Source organism: Bubalus bubalis, chromosome 15 (assembly GCF_019923935.1).
Source record: "Bubalus bubalis isolate 160015118507 breed Murrah chromosome 15, NDDB_SH_1, whole genome shotgun sequence".
NCBI classification, from domain to species: domain Eukaryota; kingdom Metazoa; phylum Chordata; class Mammalia; order Artiodactyla; family Bovidae; genus Bubalus; species Bubalus bubalis.
This window is the reverse complement of record NC_059171.1, coordinates 67060246-67082945: the sequence shown is the minus strand read 5'-3', so window position 1 is coordinate 67082945 and position 22700 is coordinate 67060246. Positions and strand designations below refer to the sequence as shown.

Genomic DNA, 22700 nt, shown 5'->3' with positions numbered 1-22700 from the left:
GTCCAAGCCATCAACTCTCAGTTTCCGCAATAACTTCCTAACAGGTCTCCCTGCTTCTGACTTGCCACTTCATGATCTAGTCTTTTTCTTCTACACATTAACAAGAATACATTAAATTGATACTTCTAATCATACTTCTAAGAGGTGAAATCTAGTAACTTCCTCTTCTTGAAATTCTCCAATGGCTTCCCTTTGGAATAAAAATCTAATCCATATAGTGGGCCACCAGGGAATCCAGTCTCCATTCTCCATCTGACCTTTTCTCTAATTCAAACCACTCAATTCAACACAATTCTCCTTTCCTGCTCTTCAAAGAGGCCACAGGCTCACTCCTCCCCATCAGGCTTCAGCCCATGATGCTCTCTCTGCCTGGAAAGAGCTTCTCTGCCTCCACACAGCCCTAGGGCTCTCCTTCCCCTTCCCTTAAACATCACCTTCTCAGTAAGGCTTTCCCTTCCCCTACCCGCTGCATCATTTAGAAGTACACTCCCTGTCTCTCTTTTCTGAGTCTTCTCTGAAGGGCTTATAACCATAATATAGCCTCTAAATTTTATTTATTCATCTTTTATCACCATCTTCTACACGAGCACCTAGAATGTATGCTCTGTGAGGGCTGGAACCTGTTTTATTCACTTCTGTAGCCTCGGCACCTAGAACAGTACTTACAATATAGCCAATGCTTGATAAATATGTTAAATGAAAGAGTGAATGTCGCCCCTTTAGTCACCTCCCCGCCAGCCTGATCTTCTCCTACCCCACGGACATGCTCTATCTAGTGCCGAAACACCCCTCCTGTACCCTCGCACCTACACGTCACCTCTGCCCTGTTTCTGTTTTCTGTTAGAGAAAAACTCCTGGAGAGTAGTTTGCTATCCTCAAGTTTTTTCATCTCCCATTCACTTCAGTCCAGGTTTCGTCTACACATCTCCACCGAAACACCTTGTCAGTCTCATGGCAACCTCCAAATGGCCGAATCCCATGGCACTTTCTATGCACTGTTCCGACCTGACCCTTCATTAGCAAACCATGATATGGCTGCTTTCCTTTCTGGATATGTACCCATCCCCTCCTGTGAGAAACACTTTCCTCTGTTGGATTAAGGACACCAAACGCTCCTGGCTCTTTCCTGTCATTTTACAGGCTCCTTCTCAGTCCTCCAGCAAGCTTCTCTTCTTCCACCCAAATTCTAAATGTCAGTTTCCCAGGACTTGGTTTATTCTGTCTTCTCTTTTTTCTCTGCACACTCTCAGCTGGTCTCCATCACTGCTGTGGCTTTTAAGCACTACAAACATGCTGACATCTCTGAAATACCTACCCCAGCCGCTCAAAGCACTCACTCCTCTGCACTTGAGATTAATATTCTCAACTAAATAGTCCACTTGTCTATCTCCATGGGTCCCCCAACTTCCTCCCAGAGCTGATCCTCTCCAGGTTTTCTTATCAGCAAATGGCATTGCATCTACCAGCTGTTCAAATCAAAACGTTAAGAATCATTTTTTAATACCCTGTCTTCTCATACCTCACACCAATCCTTTACTAAGTCAAGCCATTCCTGTCTCTTTATTTGGTCACGAACCTGTCCACTTCTCTTTACATGCTCTGCTAACGTGTTAGTCCAAACCACCATCATATGCCATTTGGACTTGGCAATAAGCTCTCGCTAGAGAAGGAAATGGCAACATTCTCCAGTGTTCTTGCCTGGAGAATCCCAGGGACGGGGGAGCCTGGTGGGCTGCTGTCTGTGGGGTCACACAGAGTCAGACACCACTGAAGCGACTTAGCAACAGCAGTAGACAGCATATTAAAAACCAGAGACATTACTTTCCCAACAAAGGTCTGTCTCGTCAAGGCTATGGTTTTTCCAGTAGTCATGTATGGATGTGAGAGTTGGACTGTAAAGAAAGCTGAGTGCCAAAGAATTGACATTTTTGAACTGTGGTGTTGGAGAAGACTCTTGAGAGTCCCTTGGACTGCAAGGAGATCCAACCAGTCCATCCTAAAGGAGATCAGTCCTGGGTGTTCATTGGAGGGACTGATGTTGAAGCTGAAACTCCAATACTTTGGCCACCTGATGCAGAGAGCTGACTCATTTGAAAAGACCCTGATGCTGGGAAACATTGAGGGCAGGAGGAGAAGGGGATGACAGAGGATGAGATGGTTGGATGGCATCACTGACACAATGGACATGGGTTTGGGTGAACTCCAGGAGTTGGTGATGGACAGGGAGGCCTGGCATGCCGCGGTTCATGGGGTCGTAAAAAGTTGGACACGACTGAGCGACTGAACTGAAGTGCAGAATGTGATTCAATGGTAAACTGTGAAATGAAATTTCAAGCTGCGAATTGCAGACTTGAGTCAAATCATGCAAGTATTTAAAAAGTAAAATAAATCTCAGATTTAGGAATGTATGTAGGTACTGAGCAGCTTCTCAGATGGCTCACTGGGTAAAGAATCCTCCTGCAATACAGGAGACATGGGTTCAATCCCTGGGTCAGGAAGATCCCTTGGAACAGGAAACGGCAACCCACTCTAGTATTCTTGCCTGGAGCATCCCATAGACATAGAAGCCTGGCGGGCTACAGTCCACAGTGTCGCAAAGAGTTGGACGTGTCTGAGCAGGCACACACGTAGGTACTGAGTCGGGATAAAAGAAGTGTTCATCATTGGAAGAGCTCTCAAGTTCTGAAGCCTTTAGAGGCATAAACAGGATCCTGTCATACTCCTCTTCCACTGCCTTCAAAGTCCTGCAGGACCAGCAGCTGCCTAACTCTCCAATCTCAATCTCAAGTCCCACTCCTTTCCCCATTACCCAATACTTTCTGACTACACTGGTCTCCTCTTCAGTACACTGAATAAAATAGCAAACATTTACATAGTGCTTACTACATACCAGGAATTGTTCTGACTGCTTTATCTTTATGCTTGAATTCAATTAATCCTCTTAATAACCTTAATAGAGTCAAGGACTCTAAATGTGCCTCTTTTACAGATGAGTAACTAATACAGAGATTTCCCTGGTGGCTCAGAGGTAAAGAATCTACCTGCCAAAGCGGGAGACACATGTTCTGTCCTGGGTCAGGAAGATCCCCTAGAGGAGGAAATGGCAACTCACTCTAGGACTCTCGCCTGGGAAATCCCATGGACAGAGGAGCCTGGTGAGCTACAGTCCATGCACGAACAGTCAGATTTAAAGACTAAACAACAGCAACAAACTTAACACACAGGTGGTTAAGTAATTTATCCAAGATCACACAGCTTTTTAAGTGCCTAAGCTGTATTCAAACCCAGGCAATCTAGTGCCAGAATCAATGCTGGTAATTACTACATCATGCCCACCCTAAATGCCAAGCAAGCTCTCTCTCAATTTCCAGACCTATTTAGCACTCTGAACCCCAAGACAGGATCACTGATCTTATTCGCCAGTTTATCCTTGGCACCCAGTATAGCACCTCATACAAAGCAAACAGCAAAAATACTTCCTAAATGAAGAGTATTTAAAAAGCACTGGATTAATGGATGAATGATCCTTAAATAAAAGGATACATCACAGATACATCACATGCACTCTACAAATGATAGTTCATTCACCTTTCACTAAATTTCATTCCTCATTCCAAGTTGAAGTTTTCCAGTCTTCAACTTTGACCATTACAATTTTTTAGCCATTTTTATCTCACAAAGGCTACTTCATGTTTCCTCATGCTTATCCTCTCCTTTGCCTTCATTTTCATGCAAATTTGTTGATAAATGTGTAACCTTTATACATGAAGATAAAATGGAATACTCTTTTACCAGTCATAGCAGAGTGCTTGCTTATGCCACATTAACTCCTAAAAATCACTATGAACCTACCTTCAAGACCAAGGTCTTTCAGGACATAATAACCACCTGGCTGCAGAAATTCTCCAAGGATACGGTCAGGCTCTTTTAAATCTCTCTCAATTACCGTCACCTTTCTTCCATCTCTGGAAAGCACTGCGGCCAAAGCAGAGCCGAGGACGCCAGATCCCACGATGATAACTTCTGGATCATTTTGAGAAGAGGTCAGTGTAGAGGCAGCTGTTCCTATTAAGGTTGTTTCTGAAATACTGGTCCCTTTTTTGCACTGTTAAAAAAAAAATGAATTATGTAGTCACATTTGTTGTCTTTAAATCATACTACTACTATACAGGCACAGTGAACACTTGCATCTTAGGTAAAAACTAAATGGGCTTGCTTCCCTGGTGGCTCAGAGGTTAAAGTGTCTGCCTCCAATGCGGGAGACCCGGGTTCGATCCCTGGGTCGGGAAGATCCCCCGGAGAAGGAAATGGCAACCCACTCCAGTATTCTTGCCTGGGAAATCCCATGGACAGAGGAGCCTGGTAGGCTACAGTCTACAGGGTCACAAAGAGTCAGACACAACTGAGCGACTTCACTTCACATACCCTAAATATTATCAAACCAAATGAACAGTTATGTTTTTAAATCCAGATCATATATAAAAAACAATAATATCTAAATACTGGTTAAACAAAAATGGATAACAATACCCCAGTAAAATTAAACTTATGTTCCATCTTCCAAATATATTTAGAAAATGCTGTCACATATTAAGAAATATACAATAGGCCAATTATAAGATATGGTTACAAGGGACTTCTAAGTCTTACAGGCAAAATTCTACCCTATTTACTCAATTCTTCATATACATACTGAGCATCCACCAGATACAAATCATGTACAGCTTCTGATATGATTTCATGCACCCTTTAGATATTTCCACTATTTGTCTTCATTTTCTCCCTCTTGATTTTCATCTGAAAAATCTATCTTAATCTAAAATCACTGTTTATATAACAAAAAGACTGTCAAATTCTGAACAGGGATCTATTAATTGAGAATACATACCTTACAATTCCAAGAGAATAACTCATTCTGTCCCTTGGAGTTCAACCTGTTCTCAGTTTTAGTCCTTGACATATAAGAACATATTTACCTTCCTTTTCCCGCATCCTGATACTCTTAAAGGAACTTGGTCAAACAAGTGACCCTCCAGTTTAAGAATAAGAACAAACATTAAAGCTATCACTGGTTGGGCTGACAGTAAAAACCATACCTTTGATTACAAGATGAAAAAGGGCTGTTTTGAGAGATTTATGCCCATTGAGTATAACAGTACCTATTACAGTTTTTTTTTTTAATGAATAATTCAGTATTATAATAAGTAAGCATTTTTTGTTGGTATGTGGAGTCACAAATATGAATACATTCATACACAGAGTTGCAAGGAACCATCTTCCTGGGGTTCTCTGACCTTAACAATTAAGATAAGGTTAAATGTCATTTTGAAAGGGTTTTAATAAAAGACCTCAAGCAAAAAAGTGAAAGTTACTCAGTCATGTCCAATTGAGCTATCAGGAAAGCCCTCAGGCAAAAAGTTCTGTTCAGTTCAGTTGCTCAGTCATGTGACCCCAGGGACTGTAGCACGCCAGGCTTCCCTGTCCATTGCCAACTCTCGGAGCTTACTCAAACCCATGTCCATAGAGTCGGTGATGTCATCTAACTACCTCATCCTCTGTCGTCCAAAAGGAAGAACACATTTACCTTCCTTTTTCCCCCATTCTGATACTGTTAAGGGAACTTGGTCAAACAAGTGGCCCTACAGTTTAGGAATAAGAACAAACATTTTTGTCAGGCAAAAAGGAAGGAGAGAAAACCTAAAATCCTTTAGAATTTTAAACCTCTGTGATCTAATATTCATCTGGCCTCTACAATGACCTGGGCCCTGTCCACTGTTTTCTTTTTTAATCATTTCTCTTAGAAAAATTACATTTTCACAACAGAACCTACTATTTCAGTATTAATAGCCAGAACAACTGACTATATTGAAAACCCCTTCTGTCATTTTGGTGGCTCAGATGGTAAAGAATCTACATGCAATGCAGAAGACCCAGATTTGATCCCTGGGTTAGGAAGACCCCCTGGAGAAGGAAATGTCAACTCACTCCAGTATTCTTACCTGGAGAATCCCTGGACAGAAGAGCCTGCAGGGCTACAGTCCACGGAGTCAGAAAGAGACACACCTGAGCCACTTTCACTTGTCATTTTAGCCATCATTTATTAGCCTTTCCAAACACACATACACAATCCTGGAAGGAGGACTTTGGAGCAAGTTGCCTTTCAGAGCCTGGTCAGTAGATGAAGCACTAATGGGAACTTAATACAGTCTACCGACTCCCAGGAATTAAGGAAACAAGCAGAGAGCCTGGGGTGTTTGCAAAATGGAACCAATACTGACTGCTGTAATTCAACTTCCAACCGCCAAATTACTCTTCAGTATGATGGCATTCCAACCTCCTGGACTAGTGCTCAGTGGCCCTGAGGAACATCATCTCAGGTAACAGTAGCAAAGACTTCAAACTGAAGATTAAAGATTCCCTTACCCTCCCATTCCTCCAACCCACACCTACCCCATCACTGAATTTAGCACCATTCCAAAGGTTCCTAACAGATGGAGACTAATACGAATAACTACTATTTACCAGTCAGTTATGTACCAGGCATTTTGCAAACATTAAATCAATCAATTCGCTACCTACCAGCAAGGTTAGTGCCGTTTCCACCTAACAGAAGAGGTAACTGATTCTTCCAGAAAGTTAGTAACTTGCCCAGTCTCACAGTCAGCAGTGGTGGAGCAAAACTTCTAAACTAAACCCCCTCTCGTCTTAAACTGTGTTGATCTGTATGGCTCCGCAACCCTGAAGGAGTGAATGACTGTGTAGGCCACGCTCACTCACGTCAAGTCACCAGCATCCCTTACTTGGCCTACTGCAAGAGTCTCTCAGCACACATCCCTGCTTCCATTCTTAGCCTCCTACAATCCATTCTCCACACAGAAACTAGAATGTTCTTTGTAAAAAGTGAAAGTCAGGGACTTTCCTGGCAGTACAGCGGTTAAGACTTCGCCTTCCGATGCAGGGGCTGTGGGTTTGATCCCTGGTCGGGGAACTAAATTCCACATGCCTCGTGACCAAAACCAGAACACAATATGGAAGCAATATTGTAACAAATTGGATAAAGACTTAAAAAAATAATAAATAAATAACAAGTAAAAATCAAATATCACTACTGGCATACTTTAATACTCCAGTGCTCTTGGGGAAAAGTATAAACACCCAAGGCCAACAGGCCCTAAATATTCTGGCCTCAACTATCTTTTCCCCCTCTCATATCTCTCACCATTGTCCTCCTCTACTGTCTCTGCAGGGACCAAACATTAATTATTCACCTAACCTAGGACACTGATTTACTCAAGGCTCCACTAATGTGGGGAGAGGAGGGTGTTTTGCCTAAGACTTTAAAACACTGAACATTTTTACTCTGCCAGTTCTTCCAGCTGTTCTGTGACTTTCCCCAGGCAGCTGTCCCTTCTTATTAGCAACGGGCTTACCTGCAGCAGCTTTCTTCTTTCTTCCCAGGTTCAAACACAATCCTTACCAAAGGATTTAAATAAAACTATTTTTCCATCACAGAGAGATTCAGTCCTACTGACTTGAACATTTCACCTTTCCTTAATCAAACCCAGTTCGTTTAGCTCCGCACCAACACTAAATGAAACAAAGGTTTTCCATCATTTCTAAGAGAGCCAAGGATGTGGTCAAGAACAGTCAAGAGCTTAAACAAAACAAAAATACCAAAACCATCTATGTCAGAATTCGTACCAGAATATCTAACTTGCAGCCTTTCACCCTTTAAATTACCGTATTTACATCTGGGTGATCGCAGTCCTAATTTTAATACAAGACACTCATACATGTGCCCACTTCGAATTCAACCTACCCTCCTAGACCCCAGCTGCTCTTTATTTTCTGATCCAGCGGGGGACTTGGCCCAAAAGAAGCCAATGAAAGGCAAGGCTGACAGAATATAGGAGAAGCCCGCCAACTGGGAGCCGCTCTGCCGGCGCCCGAGGAGGGCCCCGCTCCGGTAGCGATAAGACAGCACGAGCCCCAGCGACAGGAACACCAGCACGCATAGCAACAGCTCCTTGTTGGCCAGAGAGACGAAGTCTCCGCATTTCTTATAAAAATAGGTGAAAGTGGCGATGCCAAGAAAAGTCCACATGGTTTAAAGGCTTCTTCGGTGACTCCGGATCAACGTCAGGAGATCCTTTTTTTTTTTCCCCTGGTAGGGTTTTGGTGTTTAGATGCTCTCCCCAAAATGTGTTGCCAAAAAGGAGCGCGGGGGAACGGCTAAAGTCCAGGAAACACCGTCACGAGATTACAATTCAAATCAGAGGAATTTACAAAATCATATAAAGTTGGTATAAAAGTACGTGAAGACGGGAACGTTCTCCAGGATTTAAAGAAGAGTATTTAACAATCTCCAACAGCTCCCGATCAGACTCTCCCCTTTCACGCAATCCACCTATGGGGGGTGGGGGTGCTGGGAGGGCTGGGGGTCCTGGGGGGTTAATTCCTGATAATGTATTAAATTTTGTTGTTGGCTTGTTGTGCAGTGAAACTGCTCTTTCGCTCACTAGCAGCAGGTGTCCTTCTGGAAGAGCAACAGGGAGACAAACATCAAAGAAATATCTTGCGCTGGGGAACTGCGGCCTCACCGGGTCGGAAAGCTCGAGGGCTGAGACAGCGCGGAGAAAGCTCCTTCTCTTGCCCGGGACCTCCACGCTCAGAGGGAAACGTCGGACGGGGCAGCCTTCTCCCACCAAAGATGGCCTCGGACTCGAGACTGCGGCTCCAGGACTGGGAAGCGTAGCCCCCACCTCCAGACTTCCTCCTCCCTGCGGCTCCCGAGGGACCGGTCCCCGAACCTTCACCCAGCTGAACGGCACTTTCCAGGGCGCTCCCCCCTCAGAGAGCAGCTGCGGCGGCGGCTCCCGACCGACTCATCACCAGCATCCCTCGCGGGCGGCGGCAGCCCTCCCAGCGCAGCGCTTCCGCAGTAACCAGAGTAACCGCCGGGCGCCTAGTTAGTCGCCCGGCCGCGTGAGCCTCGCCGGCGTTTGGGCTTGACCCCGGCGAGGGACCAGAGGGCGGGGCTCCGCCCACCGTCACCGCCCCCTGCCGCCACCAGCCAATGAGGGCGAGCACCGCTTGTAGGCCGAGATGGCGCTATGCCGTGTTTGGCCAATCGCAGGCGGCGCGGCTCGCGCGGTGACGCCCAGAGAGGCGCTAGGACGAGGTTGCGTGGTGTCGGGTGGGGGCGTGGGGATGGGCGCCTGCCGCCGGATGGGCGGATGAGAAAGCACTGGCTGGCTCTGGAGGGAGTGGGGCTGGTGGGCGTCATGCCCTGAGTGTCACGGGCCCAGCCGCTGGGATCCTACCCAGAAAGAGGTGGAGCTGGTTCCGAGGAAACCCCGCGGTGCTTTCGCGGCCTCGGCAAGTCATTCTTCTGGCCCCTCTGTGGACGGGTCGCTAAGTGCCGGGCCCAGGTGTCATAGAGAGGAATCAGGCACAGCCTTTCTGGCCAATGCCTACATGCCTAGGGGGCGGTAGAAAAAGCTACAGGTGCGTGGAGAACGTGACGTTCACGGCTGAATCTGCAAGAAGGTGTGGGCAGGCGTCTGGCAGAGGAAGAAAGAGGATATGCCAGGTGTTCCTTTACCCCAAATTGTCAGGCAACTGTGCACTTTGTCACTGTACCCAGGCTGAAGATACACTTATGCGCGCTGCCTTTTTTTTTTTTTTTTCCTCAAAGTCAGAAACGGTGAAGGGTGCGGGTCAAAGAAGTAAAATAAACAGAGATGTGTCATAAGTGCCCTGAAAAAGTGGGTGGGCGGGGAGGGAACCATGGAAACGGAAGGCAGTCCTTCACTCTGCCTGGAGTGAATCAAGCAAGGCCTTCCGGCAAGTTACATGAATTTTGTCCAGGACAGGCATTCTAGAGGGACAGTAGAAGTCTGCGAGATTCACGGGTGAAAGATGGACCTTGTTACGAAAAAAAAAAAAAAAAACTGAAACTTCCTAGAATTTATTGAGGGCTAAGACCAGTGCCTTTTGTTCACCTTACTGTAACCCTGGACTGCATATTTTAAACTCTAAGACTTATGTACAAATCCTTTCTGCCTTTTGGAGCAGAATTGAATTGTCACCTCTTCTACCAAGGGTACACTGATCCTCACCAGATCACATAATAGTTTATTCATACCTTATCGTTCCAGCTTCTGACTATACATTTATGGCTATTACCACTAGTTTCTGTGTTCCTTGAGAGGAGAATCTGAGTCTGATAAATCAGAATCACCTACAGCGACTAGCACAATATTTTTGTATTTATCGTCCATAAAGCTGTATTGAATGAATGATGAATGACAGTAGTGTAGTAGGAAAGACTAGGTGATTAGGAATCAGAAGACCTAGACTCTGGCTGCCACTAACCAGGCTCAGGACCTTGAACAAGTCAAAAGTAAGTCAAATCTCTGAAGGGATAGGGCAATGTCTTCATGAAATTTAAAGTTCCTGGCAGTTTGCTGAGTTTATACAAGTACAGTACTTGTCACCATTTTTCAACCTAAATATGTTTTATCTGTTAATGAAATAATTATGTGTCAAAACACTTTCACAGGCATCATTTGACACTCAAAACTACCTGGATTTTAAAAATAACAAATATGAAACTTAAAGAGGTTAAGTGGCTTGGCCAAATCACAGTTTATAAGTGATGAAACCAAAAGCTAAACTCCTGGTCTCCAAATCTTGTTTCCCCAATACTCTTGAATGATCAGAGTAAATATACAAGGTAAATATACTTTACCTTTCTTCCGTTATAAAACCAAGACTTTCCTTGACATTCCTCCCTGCTATCAACAAATTCAGCTGCTTGAAAGACACATCGAATTAGAAAGAACTCAAGAAAATCAGTTTAATATGTGGGAGATTGCTTTCCTAAAAATAATTCTTCACTTAACTGCTTATTGGTAACTATGAGTTCCTATATTGCTAAAATGACAGAAGGCTTGGTCAGCTGACTCTTGTAGAAGCAAATAGTTATCACCAGAATGATTGCTACTTGATTAGAAATTAGCATGAGGATTTTTTTTCCTTATTAAGTAGGTAAATTTTTTAAAGTAGGTAATTTTTAATTAATCTTTTGAAAGTCACCTTATAGGTATGTGTACAGTCCAAAAGCCACTTCCAACCTGAAGGCAAAAAGAGCATTTGTGATCCTCGCATAGGGCACATTCTGAATACCCATGCTTTCCAAACTTAAATGTTACATAACCATCACTTAGGTATGTTTGAATCTTGGCCTGACTGCTGCTGCTTGTTTAGTCACCAAGTTGTGTCCAACTCTTTTGCAACCCCATGGACTGCAGCCCACCAGGCTCTTCTGTCCTTGGGATTTCCCAGGCAAGATATTGGAGTGGGTTGCCCTTTCCTTCTCTAGGAGATCTTCCTGACCCAGGGATCGAAGCCACATCTCCTACATTGACCTGCAGGTTCTCTACCACTGAGCTGCCTGGGAAGTCCTTGGCCTGGCTGCACTTATTCAGAAACAAAAATCTGTCACTCAAGCCTGAGACGAAGGCAATGAAATATGACAAAATCATCCCTTGACTGGCAGAAAGTAATACTACTTCTGTAATCACAATGAGACACTTTTACAGTCTGGGCAGCATTCTACAATTTTTTTCATATAGTACCTAATTTTGTCCTCACAACCACACTATCAGGCAGGTGCTATTTTTAACTCTATTTTACAAACAAGCAAACTGAGGTACAAAGAAGTGTCACACAGCTAATAGGAAGCAGAGCCTGAAACCAAGCCCAGGAAGTCTGGCTCAAGAACCTAGGGATGTTTGACCAGAATGCATTTTTTTCTCCTTTATTTTAAGGTAAAGATCTAGTTAACCTTAAAAAGCACACTTGGTCTTTTCATTTCATTGCTTAATCACCTCTGGAATCTCCGTTGGCACCATCTGGCCTGACAGGCTTATTACACTTTTGCCTTTTCAAATGCTATTCTTATTGCAGGAAAAAGCCTTTTCCTCCTCTCTTCAATTATCCATTGTTTAAGACCCAAATTAATTAATATCTCTTTTTCTTCAAGTTTTCATAATTACCTCTTTGTCACAAGAGTCACTAATTGGTATTGCAGTTACTGACTTACAGCTTTTCAAGAGCTTTAGCTCTTAAGGCAAGGACCATGTCTTATTCACAGTTGTATTCTCTGCACATGGTGTGTAATACACATTTTTCAATGTATTGAATACAACCTTTCCTTCATCTTTTTTTTTTTTTTTTTGGTACCAAACTGAACAACTCCCTTTTCACTAATGTTTTGGTTTGTAACACATAAGATCAAAACTTTCTTGCTCACCGTGCACCTTGTCCAAAAAGACTTTGGCCACTCACTTAACTGTTCTGCATTCCCTCAGCACTTAGGTAATCTTTTGCAAATTCTAGTTGCAAATGATGGAGCCAATTATATTAACTTGGAATTTTGTCTTCATCTTCTTTCTCTCCTTGAATACAGCTCATACAGCCATAATTAGAGTACAGGTCAAGCCAATTCAATGTAGTAAATATGTATCAAGTAGCTAAATTGTGCCAGGCACTATGCTTGGTGTGAGTAAAGTGGTGAGCACAGCGTAGGATTTAATGGCGATGATAGCAGCAAACGTAACAAAAGATGTCAGGCGTGTGTGCATGCTCAGTCATGTCTGACTCTTTGGCAACCCCATGGACTGTAGCCCACTAGGCTCCTCTATCCATGGGATTATTGTGGCAGGAATATTGGAATGGATTGCCATTTCCTCTTCCAGGGGATCTTCCTGACTCAGGGACTGAACTTGCCTCCCCGGATGCCTTGCCTGCGGATTCGTTAATGCTGAGCCACCTTGGGGTGGCTTAAAAATGTCATATGCATCCAAAAAAAGGGAAGTACATGTTGCTCTGGAGGGTAAGAAGATATAAACTAACCTAGGGGTCAAGGAAGGTTTGACAGAAGTTACTTTTAAGCTGAAGTTTGAAAGTTAGTAAGAATGGGATTTCCCTGGTGATCCAGTGGAGAATCCACCATGCAGTGCAGGGGACGTGGGTTTGATTTCTGCTCCAGAGACTAAGATCCCACATGCTGTGGAGCAACTAAGCCCATGTGACACAAGGAAAGATCGCCCATGATGCTATGAAGATCCCTCATGCCACAATTTATACTTGACACAGCCAAATAAACATAAGAAAGAATGGTTGACCTCTAACCGTAAGTGGCAATAACCACACCTTACATTTCTTTTCTCCTTTTCTCACTCTTTTTTTTTTTTCCTTTCTTCTCTTAGTAAAATACTAATGCCTGCAGTGGACAATACAAGTGTTTCACTGATTGGTTGATAGCAGTAGGATGGTAAAATGAGGAGTCTATTCTTCTGAACAGTCTGACTTGTATCTTCATGAGCCTCCATTCTGCTTTTTCCTCAATATCAATTTTAGAAACAAAGGGATCCTCATCAATGTGCCGAAACTGAATTGACCTTAACATACTGGATCTGGAATGCACTTCATTTTCTGAATCGGGGGAAAATAGGGAACTAACTGAGCTAGCCCTTTCGTCAACCATTCTTCCTCTTAGGACTTACTTCCAGGCTTTGGGCCCTTCCTTATGGATGGAGAAGCCTGTAGGCTAGAGTCTATGGTAGGCTAGAGTCTATGGTAGGCTACAGTCTGTGGGGTCGCAAAGAGTCAGACACAACTGAGTGACTTCACTTTCACTTTCACTTTCCTTCTTAGAACAGCTTCTAGTAACAAGTGCTGAAATTGTGCCTAGGGCTGCACAAGGGAAAATTCGGATAGTTCTTTTTTATTATTGAATTATAATTCACATATAATATTAGCTTCAGGTGTACAACCTACAACGGAACAATCACCATAGGGCTAGTTACCATCAGTCACCATACAAAGTGACTACAATGTTACTGACTTTATTCCCTATACTGCACATTCCTACTTCATGGTGGTGGGTTAGTCACTAAGTCATGTCCAACTCTTGTGGCTTCATGGACTGTAGCCAGCCAGGCTCCTCTGTCCATGGGATTTTCCAGGCAAGAATACTGGAGTGGGTTGCCATTTCCTTTCTCCAGGGAATCTTCCCAACCCAGGAGATGAACCCCAGTCTCCTGCATTGCAGGCAGATTCTTTACTGACTGAGCTACAAGGGAAGCCCATAGTTCTTTATATATTTTACAATTAGCAAGTATTAATTTAATGATCAGAAGGTAAGCTATTTTTTAAAAGGAATTTTTTTTAATCAGTGTTTGCCAGTCTCATCAGCTAATAAAATATTCTTTAACCATATATTTGTATGACTTAGCATGGGTCAAAATTAATCATGATCACTGTGCACCCAAGGCTTCCACTTAATCCTTCACTGTGTCAAATCCTAGAATATCTACTGATTTTACCAGTCAAGCAATATTAGATCAGCAACTTAGCTGTCTTGGAACCCATAAGCTGCCTCTGTTTGTAAGTGACTACATGTCCACAATGTCACAATTACCAAGATTCTGTTTCCATCTGTTATCTTTATAACCAAACATTTCGACCACCCTTAGCCTTGACTTGATTTCTACTTCACTAGGAAGGGAAGGAGGAAAAAGGAAGGGGAATAAAATAAAGGGCAGGAAAAAGCCTAAATTTGAGTTAGAATATGGATGGACAAGGCAGGAGAGATTAGGGCCAGAGAAAGGTAAAAGAGAACAAAGATGAAGTGAAAGAGATAGGGGAGTGAAAGGAAGGATAATTTTTAAACAGAAAAGGCAGCAGTTGCCCAAGTATCTGCCGTATTATAAGAATGATGGAGAAGGATAAGAGGCTTATGGAAAGTCACTCAGTCGTGTCCAACTCTTTGAGACCCCATGGACTGTATAATCCATGGAATTCTCCAGGCCAGAATACTGGAGTGGGTAGCCGTTCCCTTCTCCAGGGGATGTTCCCAGCCCAGGGATAGAACCCAGGTCTCCCACATTGCAGGTGGATTCTTTACCAGCTGAACCACAAGGGAAGCCCAAGAATACTGGAGTGAGTAGCCTATCCCTTCTCCAGGGGATCTTCCCGACCTAGGAATTGAACTAGGATCTCCTGCATTGTAGGCGGATTCTTTACCAACTGAACCACAAGGGAAGCCCAAGAATACTGGAGTGGGTAGCCTATCCCTTCTCCAGGGGATCTTCCCGACCTAGGAATTGAACTGGGGACTCCTGCATTGCAGGTGGATTCTTTATCAACTGAACTATCAGGCAAGAAGCTTATAGAAGCTTCCTGATGGGAGAGACTGTCTGAAGGGAAAACTGGGTCTTGTTCTGATGGGCGGGGTCATGCTCAGTAAATCTTTAATCCAGTTTTCTGTTGATGGGCGGGGATATGTTCCCTCCCTGTTTTTTGACCTGAAGCCAAACAATGGTGGAGGCAATAAAGATAGCGGTGACCTCCTTCAAAAGTTCCCATGCATGGACTGCTGTACTCAGTGCCCCCAATCTGATCATAAGGACCACAGCCATGTCTAACTCAATGAAGCAAAGCCATGCCATGTAGGGCCACCTGAGACAGATGGGTCATGATGGAGATGTCAACTAAAAATTGGCACTTACCAAGAGCATTGCCCCTTTGAACTATAGAAGGAGGTTCATGACATTGTACAGGAGACAGGGATCAAGAGCATCCCCATGGAAAAGAAATGCAAAAAAGCAAAATGACTGTCTGAGGAGGCCTTACAAACAGCTGTGAAGAGAAGCAAAATGGAGAAAAGAAAAGATAAAGCATCTGAATGCAGAGTTCCAAAGAATTGCAAGGAGAGATAAGAAAGCCTTCCTCAGCAATCAATGCAAAGAAATAGAGGAAAACAACAGAATGGGAAAGACTAAAGAACTCTTCAAGAAAATTAGAGATACCAAGGAAAAATGTCATGCAAAGATGGACTCAATAAAGGACAGAAATGGTACGGACCTAACAGAAGCAGAAGATATTAAGAAGTGGTGGCAAGAATACACAGAAGAACTGCATAAAAAAGATCTTCACGACCCAGATAATCACGATGGTGTGATCACTCACCTACAGCCAGACATCCTGGAATGTGAAGTCATGTGGGCCTTAGGAAGCATCACTACAAAGCTAGTGCAGGTGATGGCATTCCAGTGGAGCTATTTCAAATCCTGAAAGATGATGCTGTGTTAAGTGCTGCACTCAATATGCCAGCAAATTTGGAAAACTCAGCCGTGGCCACAGGACTGGCAAAGGTTAGTTATCATTCCAATCCCAAAGAAAGGCAATGCCAAAGAATGCTCAAACTACTGCACAATTGTACTCATCTCACACGCTAGCAAAGTAATGCTCAAAATTCTCCAAGCCAGGTTTCAGCAATACGTGAACCCTGAACTTCCAGATGTTCAAGCCAGATTTAGAAAAGGCAGAGGAACCAGAGATCAAATTGCCAACATCCGCTGGATCATGGAAAAAGCAAAAGAGTTCCAGAAAAACATCTATTTCTGCTTATTGACTATGCCAAAGCCTTTAACTGTGTGGATCACAATAAACTGTGGAAAATTCTGAAAGAGATGGGAATACCTGACCACCTGACCTGCCTCTTGAGAAACCTGTATACAGGTCAGGAAGCAACAGTTAGAACTGGACATGGAACAATAGACTGGTTCCAAATAGGAAAAGGAGTATGTCAAGGCTGTATATTGTCACCCTGCTTATTTAACTTCTATGCGGAGTACATCAAGAGAAACGCTGGGCTGGAAGAAGCACAAGCTGGAATCAACGGGGAGAACTATCAATAACCTCAGATATGCAGATGACACCACCCTTATGGCAGAAAGTGAAGAGGAACTCAAAAGCCTCTTGATGAAAGTGAAAGAGGAGAGTGAAAAAGTTGGCTTAAAGCTCAACATTCAGAAAACGAAGATCATGGCTTCTGGTCCCATCACTTCATGGCAAATAGATGGGGAAACAGTGGAAACAGTGTCAGCCTTTATTTTTGGGGGCTCCAAAATCACTGCAGATGGTGACTGCAGCCATGAAATTACAAGACGCTTACTCCTTGGAAGGAAAGCTATGACCAACCTAGATAGCATATTCAAAAGCAGAGACATTACTTTGCCAACAAAGGTCCATCTAGTCAAGGCTATGGTTTTTCCAGGGGTCATGTATGGATGTGAGAGTTGGACTATGAAGAAAGCTGAGTGCCAAAGAATTGATGCTTTTGAACTGTGGTGTTGGAAATACTCTTGAGAGTCCCTTGGACTGCAAGGAGATCCAACCAGTCCATTCTGAAGGAGATCAATCCTGGGTGTTCTTTGGAAGGAATGATGCTAAAGCTGAAGCTCCAGTACTTTGGCCACCTCATGCGAAGAGTTGACTCATTGGAAAAGACCCTGATGCTGGGAGGGATTGGGGGCAGGAGGAGAAGGGGACGAAAGAGGATGAGATGGCTGGATGGCATCACTGACTCAATGGACGTGAGTCTGAGTGAACTCTGGGAGTTGGTGATGGACAGGGAGGCCTGGCGTGCTGCGATTCATGGGGTCGCAGAGTCGGACACGACTAAGGGACTGAACTGAACTGTAGAGCACTGCCAATGACTGAACAACAAAGGCATTTGCCATCTGCCTCTATGGAGGCACCATGTTGCTACAGCTGGTGACCTTCAACAATCCCTGAGGGAGTTCAGGGTGGCGTGAGGCACTATATGCGCTAGGGAATCTGGTGGGACAGGTCTTTAGATAGTTTTGGGGAACAGATTTTATTATCTCAATCCTTGCATCTCTTCATATCAAGAGAAGCATTAAAATCCCTTACTGGTGACATCAGACCCTCATGACTAACAAAAAACCTTTTATAAATTGAGTGCTTCATGGTACTGAATTCCTCCTTCACCAAAACCTTATATATTGACTTTCCCCCCACTGCCACTTTGGAACAGTCTCTCAGAGCTAGCTAAGATGCTGCCTCCCAAGCTGCAGTCCTCATTTTGCCCCAAATAAAACTTAACTCACAACTCTCAAATTGTACTTCTTTTTTAGTCAACAGAGTTCTGACAAAACGTGGTCCACTGGAGAAGGGAATGGCAAACCACTTCAGTATTCTTGCCTTGAGAACCCCATGTACAGTATGGAAAGGCAAAAAGATAGGGCACTGAAAGATGAACTCCTCAGGTTGGTAGGTGCCCAATATGCTACTGGAGATCAATGGAGAAATAATTCCAGTAAGAATGAAGAAACAGAGCCAAAGCAAAACACCCAGTTGTGGATGTAATTGGTGATGAAAGTAAAGTCTGATGCTGTAAAGAGCAATACTGCATAGGAACGTGAAATGGTAGGTCCATGAATCAAGGCCAATTGGAAGTGGTCAAACAGGAGATGGCAAGAGTTTTATGAATCATTGACATTTTAGGAATCAGCGAACTAAAATGGACTGGAATGGGTGAATTTAACTCAGATGATCATTATATCTACTGCTGTGGGCAAGAATCCCTTAGAGGAAATGGAGTAGCCATCACAGTCAGCAAGAGAGTCCGAAATGCAATACTTGGATGCAATATCAGAAATGACAGAATGATTTCTGTTCATTTCAAAGGCAAACCATTCATTACCACAGTAATCCAAGTCTATGCCCTGACCAGTAATGCTGAAGAAGCTGAAGTTAAACGGTTCCATGAAGACCTACAAGACCTTCTAGAACGAACACCAAAAAAGATGTCCTTTTCATTATAGGGGACCAGAATGCAAAAGTAGGAAGTCAAGAGATACCTGGAGTAACAGGCAAATTTGGCCTTGGAGTACAAAATGAAGCACGTCAAAGGCTAACAGAGTTTTGCCAAGAGAACACACTGGTCATAGCAAACACCCTCTTCCAAAAACACAAGAGAAGACTCTACACATAGACATCACCAGATGGCCAATAACAAAATCAGATTGATATTGTTTTGCAGCCAAAGATGGAGAAGTTCTATAGAGTCAGCAAAAACAAGACTGGGAGTTGACTGTGACTCAGATCATGAACTCCCTTATTGCCAAATTCAGACTTAAATTGAAGAAAGTAGGGAAAACCACTAGACCATTCAGGTATGACCTAAATCAAATCCCTTACGATTATACAGTGGAAGTGAAAAATAAATTCAAGGGTAGATCTGATAGAGTGCCTGAAGAACTATGGACAGAGGTTCAAGACAATGTACAGGAGGCAGTGGTCAAGACCATCCCCAAGAAAAAGAAATGCAAAAAGGCAAAGGAGGAGGAGGAGGTCTGAGGATGCCTTACAAATAGCTGAAGAAAAAAAAAGATAAAAAAGGCAAAGGAGAAAAGGAAAGATAAACCCATTTGAATGCAGAGTTCCAAAGAATAGCAAGGAGAGATAAGAAAGCCTTTCTCAGTGATCAATGCAAAGAAACAGAGGAAAACAACAGAATGGGAAAGACTAGAGAACTCTTCAAGAAAATTAGAGATACCAAGGGAACATTTCATGCAAAGATGGACTCAATAAAGGACAGAAATGGTACGGACCTAACAGAAGCAGAAGATATTAAGAAGAGGTGGCAAGAATACACAGAAGAACTATACAAAAAAGATCTTGATGACCCAGATAACCACGATGGTGTGATCACTCACCTACAGCCAGACATCCTGGAATGTGAAGTCAAGTGGGCCTTAGGAAGCATCACTGTGAACAAAGGTAGTGGAGGTGATGGAATTCCAGCTGAGGTATTTCAAATCCTAAAAGATGATGCTGTGAAAGTGCTGCACTTAATATGCCAGCAAACTTGGAAAACTCAGCAGTGGCCACAGGACTGGAAAAGGTCAGTTATCATTCCAATCCCAAAGAAAGGCAATGCCAAAGAATGCTCAAACTACCACACAATTGCACTCATCTTACACGCTAGCAAAGTAATGCTCAAAATTCTCCAAGCCAGGCTTCAACAGTACATGAACCCTGAACTTCCAGATGTTCAAGCCAGATTTAGAAAAGGCAGAGGAACCAGAGATCAAATTGCCAACATCTGCTGGATCATTGAGAAAGCAAGAGAGTTCCAGAAAAACATCTACTAATGCTTTATTGACTATGACAAAGCCTTTGACTGTGTGGATCACAACAAACTGTGGAAAATTCTGAAAGAGATGGGAATACCAGACCACCTGACCTGCCTCCTAAGAAATCTGTATGTAGGTCAAGAAAAATCAGAACTGGACATGGAACAACAGACTGGTTCCAAATAGGAAAAGGAGTATGTCAAGGCTGTATATTTTCACCCTGCTTATTTAACTAATATGCAGAGTACATCATGAGAAATGCTGGGCTGGATTAAGCAGAAGCTAGAATCAAGATTGCCATGAGAAATATCAATAACATCAATACGCAGATGACACCACCCTTATGGCCAAAAGCAAAGAAGAACTGAAGAGCCTCTTGATGACAGTGAAAGAGGAGAGTGGAAAGCTGGCTTAAAACTCAACATTCAGAAAACGAAGATCATAGCATCTGGTCCCATCACTTCATGGCAAATAGATGGGGAAACAGTGGAAACAGTAACAGACTTTATTCTCTTGGGCTCTGAAATCACTGCAGATGGTGACTGCAGCCATGAAATTAAAAGACGCTTGCTCCTTGGAAGAAAAGGTATAACCAACCTAGACAGCATATTAAAAAGCAGAGACATTACTTTGCCGACAAAGGTCCATCTAGTCAATGCTATGGCTTTTCCAAAAGTCATGTATGGATGTGAGAGTTGGACTATAAAGAAAGCTGAGCACCAAAGAATTGATGCTTTTGAACTATGGTGTTGGAAAAGACTCTTTAGTCCCTTGGACTGCAAGGAGATCCAACAAGTCCATCCTAAAGGAAATCGGTCCTGAATATTCATTGGAAGGACTGATGCTGAAGCTGAAACTCCAATTCTTTGGCCACCTCATGGGAAGAACTGACTCATTTGAAAAGACCCCAATGCTGGGAAAGACTGAAGGAAAGAGAAGGAGACAACAGAGGATGAAATAGTTGGATGGCATCACCAGCTCAATGGACATGAGTTTGAATAGGCTCTGGGAGTTGATGATGGACAGGGAAGCCTGGCATGCTGCAGTCCATGGGGTCGCAAAGAGTTAAGACACGAAGAGCAACTGAACTGAACTGAACTGATAATAATGATGTGCTACTTTATTAGCCTACATACTCAGCTTACTATATACAATCCCAGTTTTGCCCCCTCATGTTCATTGTGTAAACAAAACCAAAAGGACTGCACCATTTTACTGGCTTGAGGGGACACCCATGTCTCTGAGATAATCCTTCAAAGATAATCCAAAGACTCATGGTGGTCTCGAGCCACTTCATGAAGGTAACAACAGCTAATGTTGAGTGATTACTAGGTATCAGCAATGCTAAGAAGGAAATGGCAACCCACTCCAGTATTCTTAGCTGGGAAATGTCATGGACAGAGGAGCCTGGCTGGCTACAGTCCAGGGGGTCACATGAGTTGGACATGACTTAGCAACTAAACCACCACCAAGCGTATTACATCCTTTATCTCAGATCCTTGTAACAAACCCATGAACTAAATGTTCTTAATATCTTTATTTTAGAAACCAGAAACAGTCAATCCAAGAAATGATTAAACATTTCCATGATCAGAGCCTATACCTGACAGAATTATGAGCAAATAAGGGTGATCAGGAAAGGAAAACATCATGTCCTTAACATTCATGATATGCCATGTACCTCACCTCATTCACTGCTTACCATGTCTTACAGGTAAAGATAGTACAAAGATAGTAAGTAACTGAAACATGAAGTTGAAACAAACTTTAAACCTCTCCTGCTAAGTCACTTCAGTCGTGTCCAACTCTGTGCGACCCCACAGATGGCAGCCCACCAGGCTCCCCCGTCCCTGGGATTCTCTAGGCAATATCACTGGAGTGGGTTGCCATTTCCTTCTCCAATGCATAAAAGTGAAAAGTGAAAGTGAAAGTGAAGTCGTGTCCGACTCTTCACAACCCCATGGACTGCAGCCTACCAGGCTCCTCTGTCCATAGGATTTTCCAGGCAAGAGTACTGGAGTGGGGTGCTATCGCCTTCTCTGTAAACCTCTCCTAGACAGTATGAATCAGAAGCCCAAGGTCTTACAGGATTCTGAATGATTGGGACATTTTAGGTTAGCGTGATGACAGACCCAGCCTCCCAAGGCAGTCACTTTCATTTCCAAGCCAGCCCAGCTTCTGTGGACTGGATAAGCAATGGTGTTAAAGGGACGAGGGGCATGCTGAGCACGTACAGCCTAACTCAGTAGACTCTGTCCATTGGTAAAGGTTTGGTTGAGCTTTATCCCTCAACCAAAACCAATCAATAAACACTTCACATGCCAGGTTTTGTGTCAGGCTTTAGGATTACAAAAATGAAATCCATTCTCTGATTCAAGGAATTCAGTCTAGTAGAAACACGTATCCTGTAAGGACATACTCTAGGACATTAGCATAAAACATAAAAGCACATGACAACTACTCAGTAATAAGCACTACTACGTGCAAAACAAGTATTGTGTCCAACTTCACCAAGCTTGTATTTTCAGAGCAAATCTAACCCACTTTGATCTATAGTTATCTCAAGGTCATCAGACTATCCAATTATTAAATCTGATGATGGGTCAACATAATAAGCATAAAGAACTGCCAAGGAGAAAGGAGTTATCCAAAGGGCTGTACATTTTCCTTCTATTAATCTAT

At 43.3% G+C, this 22700-nt stretch overlaps 1 protein-coding gene across 2 annotated transcripts in view; it reads right to left on the bottom strand.

Moving 5' to 3' along the window:
• The window catches only part of SQLE (squalene epoxidase), a 24558-nt gene extending 14849 nt beyond the window's left edge, over positions 1–9709 (bottom strand). Inside the window, exons 1-2 of one of the 2 annotated variants that reach the window (XM_025265482.2) lie at positions 7820–9709; positions 3853–4105 (exon numbers count right to left, since the gene is read on the bottom strand). In XM_025265482.2, the coding sequence (XP_025121267.1) occupies positions 3853–4105; positions 7820–8104 (538 nt within the window). In that variant the 5' untranslated portion in view covers positions 8105–9709. The remainder of the gene's footprint in view (positions 1–3852; positions 4106–7819) is intronic. The other variant, XM_025265481.2, reaches the window with a different exon arrangement.
• Between the last annotated feature and the right edge of the window lie 12991 nt (positions 9710–22700).